The sequence below is a fragment of the Idiotropiscis lumnitzeri genome, chromosome 2, assembly GCF_059441095.1.
Source record: "Idiotropiscis lumnitzeri isolate Australia: NSW breed Sydney's pygmy pipehorse chromosome 2, RoL_Ilum_1.0, whole genome shotgun sequence".
NCBI classification, from domain to species: Eukaryota; Metazoa; Chordata; class Actinopteri; order Syngnathiformes; family Syngnathidae; genus Idiotropiscis; species Idiotropiscis lumnitzeri.
This window is the reverse complement of record NC_142392.1, coordinates 20,457,407-20,470,579: the sequence shown is the minus strand read 5'-3', so window position 1 is coordinate 20,470,579 and position 13,173 is coordinate 20,457,407. Positions and strand designations below refer to the sequence as shown.

Here is a 13,173-nt window from a genome sequence, read left to right as displayed (position 1 = left end):
TGTTTTTTTTTGACTATACGACGCGGACGCTGACATGACAATTTTAGAGGATATGACATCATTCCATAAATACCAGACTGCTAACATTCGCATCTATGAGCTGTTTGATGTCACAGGTGCAGTTTCGTCAGCTGCGTCCAGGAGAGGAGAAACAACTTCACGGGGAGTGAATGGGAAAATCCAGAGACCCACAGTTGTAAATTTTGGCATACGCGGGCTAAATTAAGGCAAAATTATGGATCTGCCAGCACAAATCTCAGTGAAATCAAGGCGGACGCGCCAAGGGAGGGGTCTCTGTGTGGAATTGGAAAGTATCGTTTGGTGAATGACAGTGTGAAAGAAAAAGTGTTTGGATGCATATGTGGTTTGAGTGAATGTTTAAGGGACGGGCCTCAGGACAGAAAATTGTTTGAGGTCACCGGCAAGCCCTTACAGTACTTAGGATGCGATGGGTGGACAGGCCTGATCAACCTGAATCCCTATTGCACTCCCGAGTATTGATTTTCAAATTGTTTTTGGAGAAAGATTGGAGTAATTAAATTCAAGCATCAAGTGAATGATTGATTGACGTTATTACACAAAATTTATGCAAAACTGAAAGTTTTGGAAGGAAGATAATTTGTCTCTTCTCACTGGCAATTGCCACACCTCCAGTTATCTCCACAGGTTTGAGGTGACATGTGACCAGTGTGACCAGAAGGCCAGAGAATGCTTCAAATAGCGCCTCACCACTACCATCCCAGAGGTTCTCCTCAACAAGGAGGGAGATATAAGATATATTCACATTGGATGCGCGACTAGATAACACACACCCAGTCCAGGATAGGGCAAAATTTTCTTGGATTGTTCAGACTTTTCCATATAATACAGCACCACAGCAGTGATACTTGAAGTTAATGTCGAATTAGTGGCACTGTTTTTATGGAAAATTACTCACTTAACGCAAGGGTAAGTTGTTGTAGAGGAGATATTTCAGACAAAAATGACCCTGAAGTGGTCACAAGCACGTGTCTCATGTTGGATGTATGAAATTTTATTCTGATATTTTCCATTGTAACGTATTTCATTGTATTTAGGACTAAGACATTGTAAAACATTGTTTGGAAGAACTTATAGAATACCTCAAATTTAAGAACAAATGGGAAATAGTTGTTAAAGCAACTTTAGCTGACCATATGTGAAAAATGTTAGGAAAACAAAAGACAGGCGCAAATTTAGAGTGACAAAGCTCTTTCCGTCTCCCAGCAGGGCAGTAATCTAGTAAAGCCAGGATACTGGGTGCTTGTAAGAAGTTTGAAGATAAGACATTCGTAATTACCCAAGGGGGGATTCCATGTTAAGTGTTAGTGACAGCTCTCACAGCTGTAAAGATAGCAGAAAGGTCAACATTGGTTTATTTGACACGTTGTAAAAAGGTCACGTTGGTTGAAATCTCCTACAAAGGAGACACCAGACTAAGAGGTTTATACAGAGTTACAAGCGGGACAAAATTTATTTCAGAGGAACTATCCTCACTTGAGGCCGAGGCCAGATCTGCTGACCAGCATGATGGTCACCAGCTAAATGGGGACACCTCAGGTGAGATTGGCTGTGCCGTGCATCAGATATTTCTGGCCCGTTGGGGTCGATGTTGCTGTGTCTTTCAGGTGGGGAAAAGGGAGACAGGCCTGGTCTATGTGGCCAGGGCGAGACATGAATGGAGTGAGACTTCCGGCAGTGACCCATCCAATAATGTCGACATTACACAGCTGTTCCAGTTGGCCGTCCACAAGGGCGTGCACCTTCCAGTGGCAGACATCATGCGAAACAGTCCATCAATGAAAAAATGCTAAATCGGTCTAAGTAGAGCACATTTTGTACATAATTTTGCACAACATCAGAAAAGGAAAATATGGGAGTGGATTAAGGAGCGTTACTAAAAATTGTTGTACTTGCAGGTTAAGGAGGCCAAGAGAGATAAAAAAAACAAAAAAAAAAGGGGGGGAGCAGCGAAGGCAGCAGCCCATGGCTGCCATTGGAACTGCTCCTTCCACTTCTGCTGCTCGTAGGCAAGGTTCGGGTGACGCGGCGCCACAGCAGACCGGCTGTCCATAGCAGGGCGGTCAACGAGGTCGGGATTGCGGTAACAGAGGTAGGGGTGGTTATAGACAGGGGTTGTGAGTGGGGTGTGCTCGTGCTGCGGGGTGTGGGGTCACTGGGTGATGGGCTGTCCGTGCTGAGCCACTTTCTGGAATGTGCCATCCTCTGGTCCGGTGCCATATCTGTCGCAAGGAGCTCTCCACCAGCGCAGGGGGCGCCACCGTTACCCACCCCCAACGCACTCTTGACACCAACCCGCTGGTACCCCATTCCATGACAGGGGCCCACGGGGCTTCAGGGTTCGAGGACTGGCAGGTCCCTGCATTCCGGGGACGGTGGATGGACAAGTTTTCGATGGTGCTGGATATTAGGGCGAGCTATGAGCTCCTTCCGCATCTCCCAGTGAGCCTTGTGGACTCTCGAGATTGCCTGAGTCACTGCCCTAGACTGAACGAACACTGGAATTCGAGTGGCATTTCTGGATGGGACTGAACTTGACTGTGCACATCCTTCGGAGGGAGCATATGTCGTGCTCTCTTCCTTCCCAGTGGCTGAACTAAACTGAAACATCTGAGGGCAGCTCTGAAACCTGGTTCTTCATCCTCCCGCGGTGGGTATGCCCTGTTCCTGCTCTGGTCTGAGTGGTGTAGCAACCTCCACCCATTCAATTCACCAATTGACATTACATTGTACATGTGGTCACACATGGTTTGGTTTATCAAAATGCATTCATCTAAATTTAGGCAGGAGTAGATCTTCCATTAGGATTATATATTTGTTATGTCTACCGGCGTTGCCTCGTACGCCTGCCTTGTCCCTGAGCAGCGGAAATGGTATGAATTGTTTACTTTCACCGAGCCACAAATCACATTGAATATCGATGCACATCATCATACAAAAGATCTAGGCCCCATAGTTGTTGAATACTCCGCGTCACTATCAGAATATCATATTTTAACACCCACTACAAATTCTTCGGTTTTGGCAACATCCAAAATTTCACAAGACGGGTCACTCGGAAGAGGTAATTCGGTGTGTGTGTATTGTTTTTACTGTCTCTACACCCTCCCCAGTTGACAGAAGCAGTGTGGGCACGGCCTGGAGGTGGATTGAAGCATTCGGGAGACAATGGGAGGTGAAGACTGCAGCGGTCTTGGAGCTGTCTATGTCTTGGAGAGCACCTATCCTTCCCGTTATTATAGTTTTGGGATTTTTTATTTTAAGCATAAATGGTTACTATTTCATTTGGGTTGCTTTAAATATTTGTCAAAAAACAGTCAAAATTAGAGCGTTAGCTCGAGGCTTAAATTGTAATCTCTAAACACAGTTAGATATTTGAACTCAGTGAACTAAATTTTATTTAATTCAGGAATGATTTACCCATGTTGCGAAGTCAAATTCTAATATTGTGCCATATTAGCTGGATATCATTAGGACATTATTGCGAACCAACACTGCTGGATTGTGGTGATTATCAGCAAAACTAAATTTATACGTTGGAGAATTGTTTCTGGGGGCAATGCCTGTGAGGATGACACGGTCTAGATTATATTCGAAGAAAGCTATTGCAACAGTCTGGGAATTGAAATAGATATAATATTTGGTGAGTTTACGTTAATTAAAATATATTATTCAAGTGACTGATACAAGCTTCACAAACAAATTGAAAAAGGTGATTGAATACAATTAATTATGGTATTATTGCGATTATTTAGCATGCATTTTTTGAAGGATTGTATAACGATTGCTGGCATTATTGTAAACACTTACGGGACAGAAGGTCAAATATTTAATTTAGCAGGTTCATATTTACTAAATATGTTAAACATTAATTAAACAGAAAGCATTTATCAAATGAAAGTACGGTGCAGTTAGATACAAAAGGTTGTAAGTGGTTCTATTACACACAACTTCAACCCGCACCGGAGTTCTTTCCCCGATATGGTGAGCCTGAAGGTTGACCGCCCGGATGGGCAGGTCAAGAGAGGGGGAGATACTGACCAATTGAAACACATACAAATCAAACATAAAAATGGACACATCTGTCCTTTTTCTTATTATTTCTGAATGATAGGCTTGCTTTCTACGCTTTTAGTATGTTTGCTTATAATATATGAGACTGTTTTTTAGACAGATGGAGGGGAGACAAAAATTGTGATGTTACAGTACCACTGCAACCAGACGGTCATGTACGAGGAACGGGAGGACAGGTTGACAGACGCACAGGTGATATTGTTTCATAAAATTTGTGACCAAGACCCCGAGATTAGTATATATGCGAGATTATTCAATCACACATTTGATTTGGAGAATTTAAGGGATTGATAATAAGGTGTCCAAGCAAGATTTTACATGTTTGAAGTTGAATGGAGCAGGACACTCAATTGGACAAATACCGTGGAATTGGTGTGAAACGAATGTGTCTCTTCCAGCAGGACCCCCGCTTTCCCGTGCAGACGTCTGGTTGTGTTATGGTGGGAAATTTCTATACGACAGGCTGCCGACCAATGCCTCTGGCAGGTGTGCCCTGGTGACTTTAATTATGCCGGTGAGTGTGACACCTGTAGATTTGGACTAGTTAAATTGGGATCAATTAAATCAGGTCATCCCGATGTCCGGTTTGGTTAGACAAAAAGAGGTTACAACAGGGGGACCTCACTTACATCGATGCAATAAGCGTGCCAAGAGGGGTCCCGGACGAATACAAATTGGCAGACCAAATCGCATCAGGGTTTGAGAGGGTGATCCCAAACAAAAATGTGGATTGGATAAATTATGTTCATTATAACGTTCAGAGATTGAGTAATTTTACTACAGAAGATTTAGAGGCAGTACATGAACAATTGTCAGAAAACTTTATGACGTTTCAAAATAGGATTGCTTTAGATATGTTATTGGCTGAAAAACAAGGAGTGTGCGGGACATTTCGGGATCAATGTTGTAGTTTCATACCAAACAACACGACACCAGATGGGCGTCTCACCAAGGCATTGGAAGGTTTGCAAACTTTGAACAAAAAGATGAAAGAACATTCAGGTGTAGATTCGGAAATGTGGACAGGATGGTTGAATGTCTTTGGTAAATGGAAAGGTCTGATTAGCTCTATATTAATCTCAGTGGCAGTATTTACAGCTATTATGGTGCTTTGCGGATGTTGTTGTATACCTTGTATCAGATCTCTTACAGTTAAAACCCTCGAGCGCACCTTGGGCCCGCTGCCACAGAGTGGCAAGTACATGATCCCCCTGTCGGACCCAGAGCCGGTTCCTCTGGCAACCAGAAGGTCCATGGGGTCCAGCGGAGTAAGTGGTAATGGCCTCAGTTGTCTGAGGCCATGAGAGGGAATAAAATTTTAAATATTCTACATTTTTTATTTTTTACTGTTTTTATTATTTTTCTATTACAACTTGTATATATTATTCTACATTTTTTATTTTTTACAGTTTTTATGATTATTTTTCTATTATTTTTGCGGGGGTGATGGCCTCAGTTCACTGAGGCCATGAGAGGGATTAAAGGATTTTATACATTTGACTATAAAGGATTTAATACGATTGACTACAAGTTACATGTATTTCGTTTAATGCAATAAAGATATTTGCTGATTGTGCTTTGATTCGATGTGCAGTGGAAGGTCAGGGCAGGCTGTGTGTAATGCGTAGGTGGCAGATATTTTTTGTACAGGACGAGCCGCACTTCTGATAACGGGGGTACTGACGCAGGCCTCCCGCCATCAAGGCGCTGCTGTGTGAGATTGGACGAGCCGACACGTCATCCTGCGGGCAGAAGACATCCACTAAGAGAAAGCTAAAGTTAACTGCAGATGACACATAGCCAATAGTAGAATAGTAGGTTATCTTTGTTTTGTTTGCTGAAATGTATAATTGATCCTGGGCAACTCGGGGGGGGGGGGTCGTCCTCTGTTGGGTACAGGGACGCGCAGAGCTGTAATGGTAGGGACCCGAGCCCCAGATTTGTATTAGATCTCCTGTTAGGAATAAATCCGCTCCCGTGTGAAGTTGCCGGCTTCCTGGTCATCTTTCTCTCAAGAACGAGCGCGCATAATTGTTGGATGAATGTAGGTCGTGTTTGGTTAACCATTAATGGAGTCAGATAATTAATTCAAACTTTTGGTACATTTAAAGTGAAAAACCCAACAAACTCTACACCTCTCTTGCCACCAGCGAATGTGTTCTACCTCCGAGTTGCCCAGTAATGATTCATACTATACAACATGCAAAATGGCACAGACAAAGGCATCCTGGCATGATTCTATTGGCTATATGTATCCTGCAGTTAACTTTAGCTTGCTCTCATTGGTCTTTCTCCCCCGCCGAATCCCGTGGCGACTCCTCCTGCTTGTGCGATCCCCCGATGGCCGCTCCTTCAGCCAATGCTCCCGGAGTCATCTCGTCTCGCTCAGCACCATCTGCTTCTAAAACATTCCATTCCTGCACAACCCCCGCAACCAGTTTCGCTCCACCAATCACACTCTCAGCATTTTACAATATCACATTTTCATACACTGGATGCACCAACATCTAATGAACTATGTTAAGCTCAAACTCTTATATTCCTTTAATAGTCAATAGAATTCTTTAAGTGTAACCGAAGTTTAGACCATGCTAATGACAAGGCCCTCAGGAGAGGAATGCAGGAAGATTGGATCACAGCTGCACCACAGGAGGTGTGAACGAGACCCCTCTGAAACAATGGACTTCCATGCCAGGATCACAAAAGTGGCTCCTAGCAGTCCACCCTTTGTTCTGTTTCAGGTTGACTGCCATTTACATTATCCTTTAATATACATGTGCCCATACACACGCACACATGCACACCGACAAGATTCCAGAGCAATGCCAGCTGGAGAGACGGAGAGACTGCCCGCCGGAGAAGGCCAGCCTTGGCGTGCCAGTCTTGGGGACCAGACGGGAATCAACTATCCAGACTAACCTGGGGAGGACCTTCCCTTGGACGTTGACCCGTGCCGTGGGAGGGAGCGAGGACGACCGATTCAACCGATTCAACCTACATTACCCTTGACATAAAAAAATCCTATAAAAACTGAAGCTGGGCTGAAAGATGGCGCACATTTGTCGACTGTGCTCGCCAGAGTGCAGTTTCTCGTGAGATTAAGAAAAAGCTGCCCAGATATCTGTCTTTGTACGTATTTCCTGAACTCCAGAAATGGAAGAAACTAAATATCGGAACTCTAATCAGTTGTTGAGTCTTTATTTGACCCTTTTCTTCTTGAGTACAAAAACCGAACACGCATTGGCGTACGTTTGGCTTTTAAAAGTTGATTTACTAAATACTTCTCATTTCCACGGTGACTCAACTCCAACAATACTAAAGCTGTTGCTTTATGTTATTCATATAGAATTTTTGTTTAAAATCCCCCTGGCTCTTCTTTTTGTCTTTTCTATATTATGTACGTATTAATAACTGTGTTTGTTAATGTTAATAAAGTTTTTGGCAAAAAACGTATTAGTAAATATTTATCATGTCACTGATGGTGGAGTGGTACACTCGCCTGAGTTGTGTGCAGGCAGCGTGGGTTCAGTTCCCTCTCAGTGACGGTGTCTATGTCTGCCCTGTGACTGGCTGGCGACCAGTTCAGGGTGTTGTGCGCCTTTCGCCCGAAGTCAGCTGGAATTGGCTCCAGCACCCTCCCGCCACCCTGTACAGGATAAGCGGTGTGGATAATGACATGACAAATATTTGTCATCTCATCAATATTTGTACAATAGAGTACTGAGTTTCGAGATCCTCACGATAATAGTTCTCGAAACTATATTTCTTATCAATGTAGGTTAGTTAAGGGATATTTTATTGACAATCTAATCTCAATATACAAAGACAGAAAAAAAATTGGTGGTGGGGGGGCGCGAATCTTTTTCTTCTTGGTAGGGGCGGGCGTGAAATAATTGAGAAGCACTGCTAGTATATGCAGACATTATATCCATACAATCTTGCAGCCCGATTGAACCACAGCATTGTTGCTTCGTTCCGTAGGAGAAACGTAACCTTCCCACTGCTGTTCCAGCAGCGGCTTCTCCGGGCATAGGGACGAAGTGACGTCGGAGCTGACTCGCTTTTGTGGCGTTATTTTAATTATTTTGTTACATTTTTTTATCAACCGAATTAAAATATTACATAGAATATATATTAAAAGAGAACAGCCAGGTGTTAAAACAAACACAGAGGCAAAGAAATATATTTGAAAAATACGTGCTTACAGCATGACGTCATTAGCAAGCGCGCAGCTTCCGAAGGACCTCGACCACATCCACCGACCCGTCCACACCGGAACAAAAACACCCACCGCTAAATTCTTCTGATTTAGTGTGGAACTGACTGTAATTTTCTCAAAGGATGTCCAGTGCTACTCTAAAGGACTACGACATAATTCATTAAGTCTTTGTGTCCCGATAACCTCATCTTCGCGCGTTGATGCTTTTCGGCGTAGTTAGCTTAGCTTGTTAGCTAGCTAGCCGCTAACGAAAAGAGGCACATGACTCATCGCCAAGCAGAGATCGAGTGCGGATTTTTTGGAATTATCATTTGAAAATGTGTGCAAGAACGACACCCAAGTACAAAGAGGAACTTTGTGGAATAAAAGAAGAGAACGAGCAACATCTTCCACTGCTGGACGAAGTTTGCAAGCAGTCTCGTGTTGTGCTACACAAAGCAGGTTTGTACACGTCGTACTCTCATTTGCTTTGTAAAGAACGACTTTCTTTCATTAGAAATATGCATCACAACATTAAGTTGTTTGGGGAAATCGTTCAAGGTTATTGCCGTTTTATTTTTAAATATTGCCTTTTACTTGCAGGTCTGCTGAGCAATTTTTTATGTCAAATGTAATCAGTGCAGAAAATATATGCCAAAGAATAACCAATAGTGAGGGGTGAACTCCATGTTTTTCCCAGGATAAAATTTGAACTCGTTTAACATTTTACATTTTCTGGTTTTTATATCTTGTTCAAGCAATTCCTTACGGAAGGAATTCTGCCCGACTCTAAAAAATGTGCACACTGCGGCGAAAACATCAATGGCGGTTGATCAATTTTAGTGGATAAATTAAATAAATATTACGTTTTTTAAAAAAAATCAAGTACATATTGGTCTTATTTATTTATTAACTTTGTACTGGCTTCGTCGAATGAGAGTCAATGAACCTCGGGTGGCTCTGCACTGTTTTGTGCACGTGTGCATAGTTTCACTTCATCCAAACATTTAAAATACATTTAATGCATCCATCCAGGGTTGCACGGATCTCATCAGTGAACAAGCGCATGCTGCAAGGAATGCATCTGCATCTTTGGCTTACTATGGGCTTAAAAAGGGAGAACGTCACAACCTCCTTTTCTACCAACAAGTCCAGGAACATTTAGTTCCTGGTAATTTATCCAAATGACATTGATGATGTATCAGTGGGAGGTCTTGTGTTCCTTTGTTACTCATTCCTGACACCCTTTGGCAGTTAAGCATCATTGCAGTTCCAAAATAATTTAGTGAACTCTTAAAATATTATGGTGTATCTTAGTCTAATTTGAATATGTATTGGATAACTTTAATATAAACAGTCATTATTCAAATATGTCAACATGAAAGTCAGAGTGAAAGTGTTGTTGCTTAATGCTTATGTGAAGGGATTTTGTCTCTTCAAACATAATTTTGTTTTAAATTTGATTGCGAAACAGAAATTTTATTTAAAAAAAGGAAAAAGGGGAATGTCGGAATGTACTAGCAGGATAAATGTCATTTTGGGTAATAAAAAAAAACAAACAAACGTAAATCATGCAATAAATAGCCACTCTGATTCCAGGGCCCCTTTAATTCTTTTACGGATCCAGATTATAATGGAAGCAAAAAGTACCCACGATGAAACTATCTCTAAATGCAAAATGAAATACTTGTAAACATATTTCACTTGAAGGATTCCTATTTTATCAATGACATTATGTTGCGATGGCCCCCAGTGGTCTGCATCAATATGTTAGGGTCCCACAACAGGTGTTCCATCAGACGCACACAATAGCCTGTGTGTGCTAACTTCAGCTCGCTTCCAGAAACGTCTGTGACTATGTCAGGAATGAAATAGGGCATCAGCCGCAACGTGCTTCCTTTTTAAATGCTCGTTTATCACTGTTGTGCTGCTAAAAGGAGGTTTACATCGTCGGACGTAATTTTGTGAAATGCCCCCATAGTCCGGTCCAAGTTGGAGTCGCACGCATTGCTCCGTATGCGGCAGGCACAAGTCAAGGTAGCACAGTAGAAACAATATAAGACAAAGTCACCGCATGAGCTTTGACTTGACCAAACCAAATGTGTGTTTGTCTTTTTGTGTCCGACAGACGTCAGTGAATACAATCTCTGTTCTGTGAAAGAGGAGCCAGACTTGACTCACATCAAAAAGGAGGAGGAGGAGGAGGAGATCAACAAGTCACCAGTGAACGGTGTCCCAATCAAGACTGAAGATGAAAACAAGGATGAGAGTGAGGACAACAGAGGGGCGGAGCCTCCAAGCAGCATCTCAAGTAGTCACGTGACAACAGAAGGTGATGAAGACCAATGGGGACCATCACAAGTACATAATGAGGACACATTATCAGATGCTCATCACGATGATGATACTTATGATGATGATGAAAATGATGATGATGATGATGGGCAAGCCAAAGGTGAAAGGGCATGTCACACAGACTCATTAACTTCAAAGTTGTCTTTAAAAGGGCACACAAAAACACACACTGGAGAAAAACCCTTTTCCTGCTCAGTTTGTGGCAAGAGTTTCTCTCAAAAGGCACAATTAACAAGGCACACAAGAACACACACTGGAGAAAAACATTTTTCCTGCTTAGTTTGTGGCAAGAGTTTCTCTCATAAGATAAGTTTAACAAAACACACAACAACACACAGTGGTGAAAAACCTTTTTCCTGCTCAGTTTGTGGAAAATGCTTCTCAAGAAAGACATATTTAACAGAACACACAAGAACACACAGTGCTGAAAAACCTTTTTCCTGCTCAGTTTGTGGCCAAAGCTTCCTGTATAAGTCAACTTTAACAAGACACACAAGAACACACAGTGGTGAAAAACCTTTTTCCTGCTCAGTTTGTGGCAAGAGTTTCTCTCAAAAGCAAGATTTAACTAAACATAGAAGAATACACACTGGAGAAAAACCCTTTTCCTGCTCCGTTTGTGGCAGAAGCTTCTTTGATAAGTCAACTTTAACAAAACATAGAAGAACACACAGTGGTGAAAAACCTTTTTCCTGCTCAGTTTGTGGCAAAAGCTTCTCTCAAAAGGCACAATTAACAAGGCACACAAGAACACACACTGGAGAAAAACCTTTTTCCTGCTCAGTTTGTGGCAAGAGTTTCTCTCATAAGATAAGTTTAACAAAACACACAACAACACACAGTGGTGAAAAACCTTTTTCCTGCTCATTTTGTGGAAAATGCTTCTCAAGAAAGACATATTTAACAGAACACACAAGAACACACAGTGGTGAAAAACCTTTTCCCTGCTCAGTTTGTGGCCAAAGCTTCCTGAATAAGTCAACTTTAACAAGACACACAAGAACACACAGTGGTGAAAAACCTTTTTCCTGCTCAGTTTGTGGCCAAAGCTTCCTGAATAAGTCAACTTTAACAAGACACACAAGAACACACAGTGGAGAAAACCCCTTTTCCTGCTCAGTTTGTGGCAAAAGCTTCTCTGTAAAGTCAAATTTAGGAATCCACACAAGAACGCACAGTGGAGACAAGCCATTCAGTTGCAGCGTTTGTGCTAAAAAATTCTCCACTAAACGGAGTGCTAAGAGACACGATTGTGCTGGTGAGAATAGCAGCGATCCTTGAAGCTTAAAAAAAGAAAACAAAAAACTGAAGGAACTGACTCTTTGTGGTAAGATGTAAATGTGATTTTGAATGAAATATTGAATTTTGCATAGCTCTTTTATTGACACTAAGCCAATGTGATCATTGCCAGAAGAACCATTGTGTCTGAGTGATGATTTTTTTTTTTGTGTGTTACTTCAAACATGTAAATAAAATTAATTGCTTTTGCCTGGAATAACATTTGTTAACGTTATGCTTTTCAGTTGTCTTTTTAATCGTACTTAATGGAAAAGGTGTGAGAAGAAACTGCTTATGAAATCGGTACCTTCCACAGTCATCAATAAAATCACTTGTTCCACTTGCTCAACTGGCCTTCATTACGCAGTGTGAAAAGGTGAAAAACTAAACTAGAAGTTGAACTATGAAAAGAACCAGAAAGAGAAACGCAAATCGGCTCAGTTTCTCTCAAAGGTTTTGGTATGTCAGGAGTTGGCAACATGATGGCGACTGGAGTCAGCGCTGGTTTTCTCGGTGTGTTTGGCTGGGTCGTATAGGTATGGTCCATTGAACAAAACTCAAAGTCTTCAAATATCCCCTCACATACATTTAATATTTCACTTTCTGAATAAAAGAGATAGAAAATAGGCCTGAGCATTGTTTATGGTGGTGGCAATTCTCTCGCCAGGTCAGTGACCTTCCAGGGTATGAGAGTATTTTAAGGTGGTCACTAGTAGACTGGTCGTATCAACGGGGAGACGCATCTGCTCTCCCTCTGGGGGACTTTTGGAGGGAAATCCCAAAGACTAGCGTGATGGGAATGCATATGCGTCACGTCAAGTCAATTTTATTTGTATAGCCCTTAATCAGAGACAGTCTCAAAGGGCTTTACATAACCACAATCGACATCCACTGATATTAACCCCCAGGAGGGCAAGGAAAAACTCCAAAAACCTCAGTAGGGGAAAAGTGAGAAACCTAGAGAAGGGACCACAGATGGGGGAATCCCCCTTCCAGGCTGCAATGGATGCCAACTGGGCAACATTTGACACATAAAATGATGCTATACAATGTTAGATGAAATAATCTGAGAGTCAATCAAAAGAAGTGCTGCAGGAAGATGACTTCAGTGGAGTGGGTCCTCATCCAGGGCCGTAATCTCCATGGCAGCATATCCGAGGATGAGCCTTCGATCTTGTACCGGTCAGTTGGTGTAAATTCAGAACAGCCACTTCCAAGTGAATCGCCAT

At 42.2% G+C, this 13,173-nt stretch overlaps 1 protein-coding gene across 1 annotated transcript; it reads left to right on the top strand.

Moving 5' to 3' along the window:
* The first annotated feature begins 10,385 nt into the window (after positions 1 to 10,385).
* LOC148341923 (uncharacterized) lies at positions 10,386 to 12,252 on the top strand. The gene is made up of 2 exons (XM_088287995.1): positions 10,386 to 10,389; positions 10,440 to 12,252. The coding sequence occupies exons 1-2, from the start codon at positions 10,386 to 10,388 to the stop codon at positions 11,945 to 11,947; spliced, it is 1,512 nt and encodes a 503-aa protein (XP_088144121.1). The 3' UTR covers positions 11,948 to 12,252.
* Positions 12,253 to 13,173: the final 921 nt, after the last annotated feature.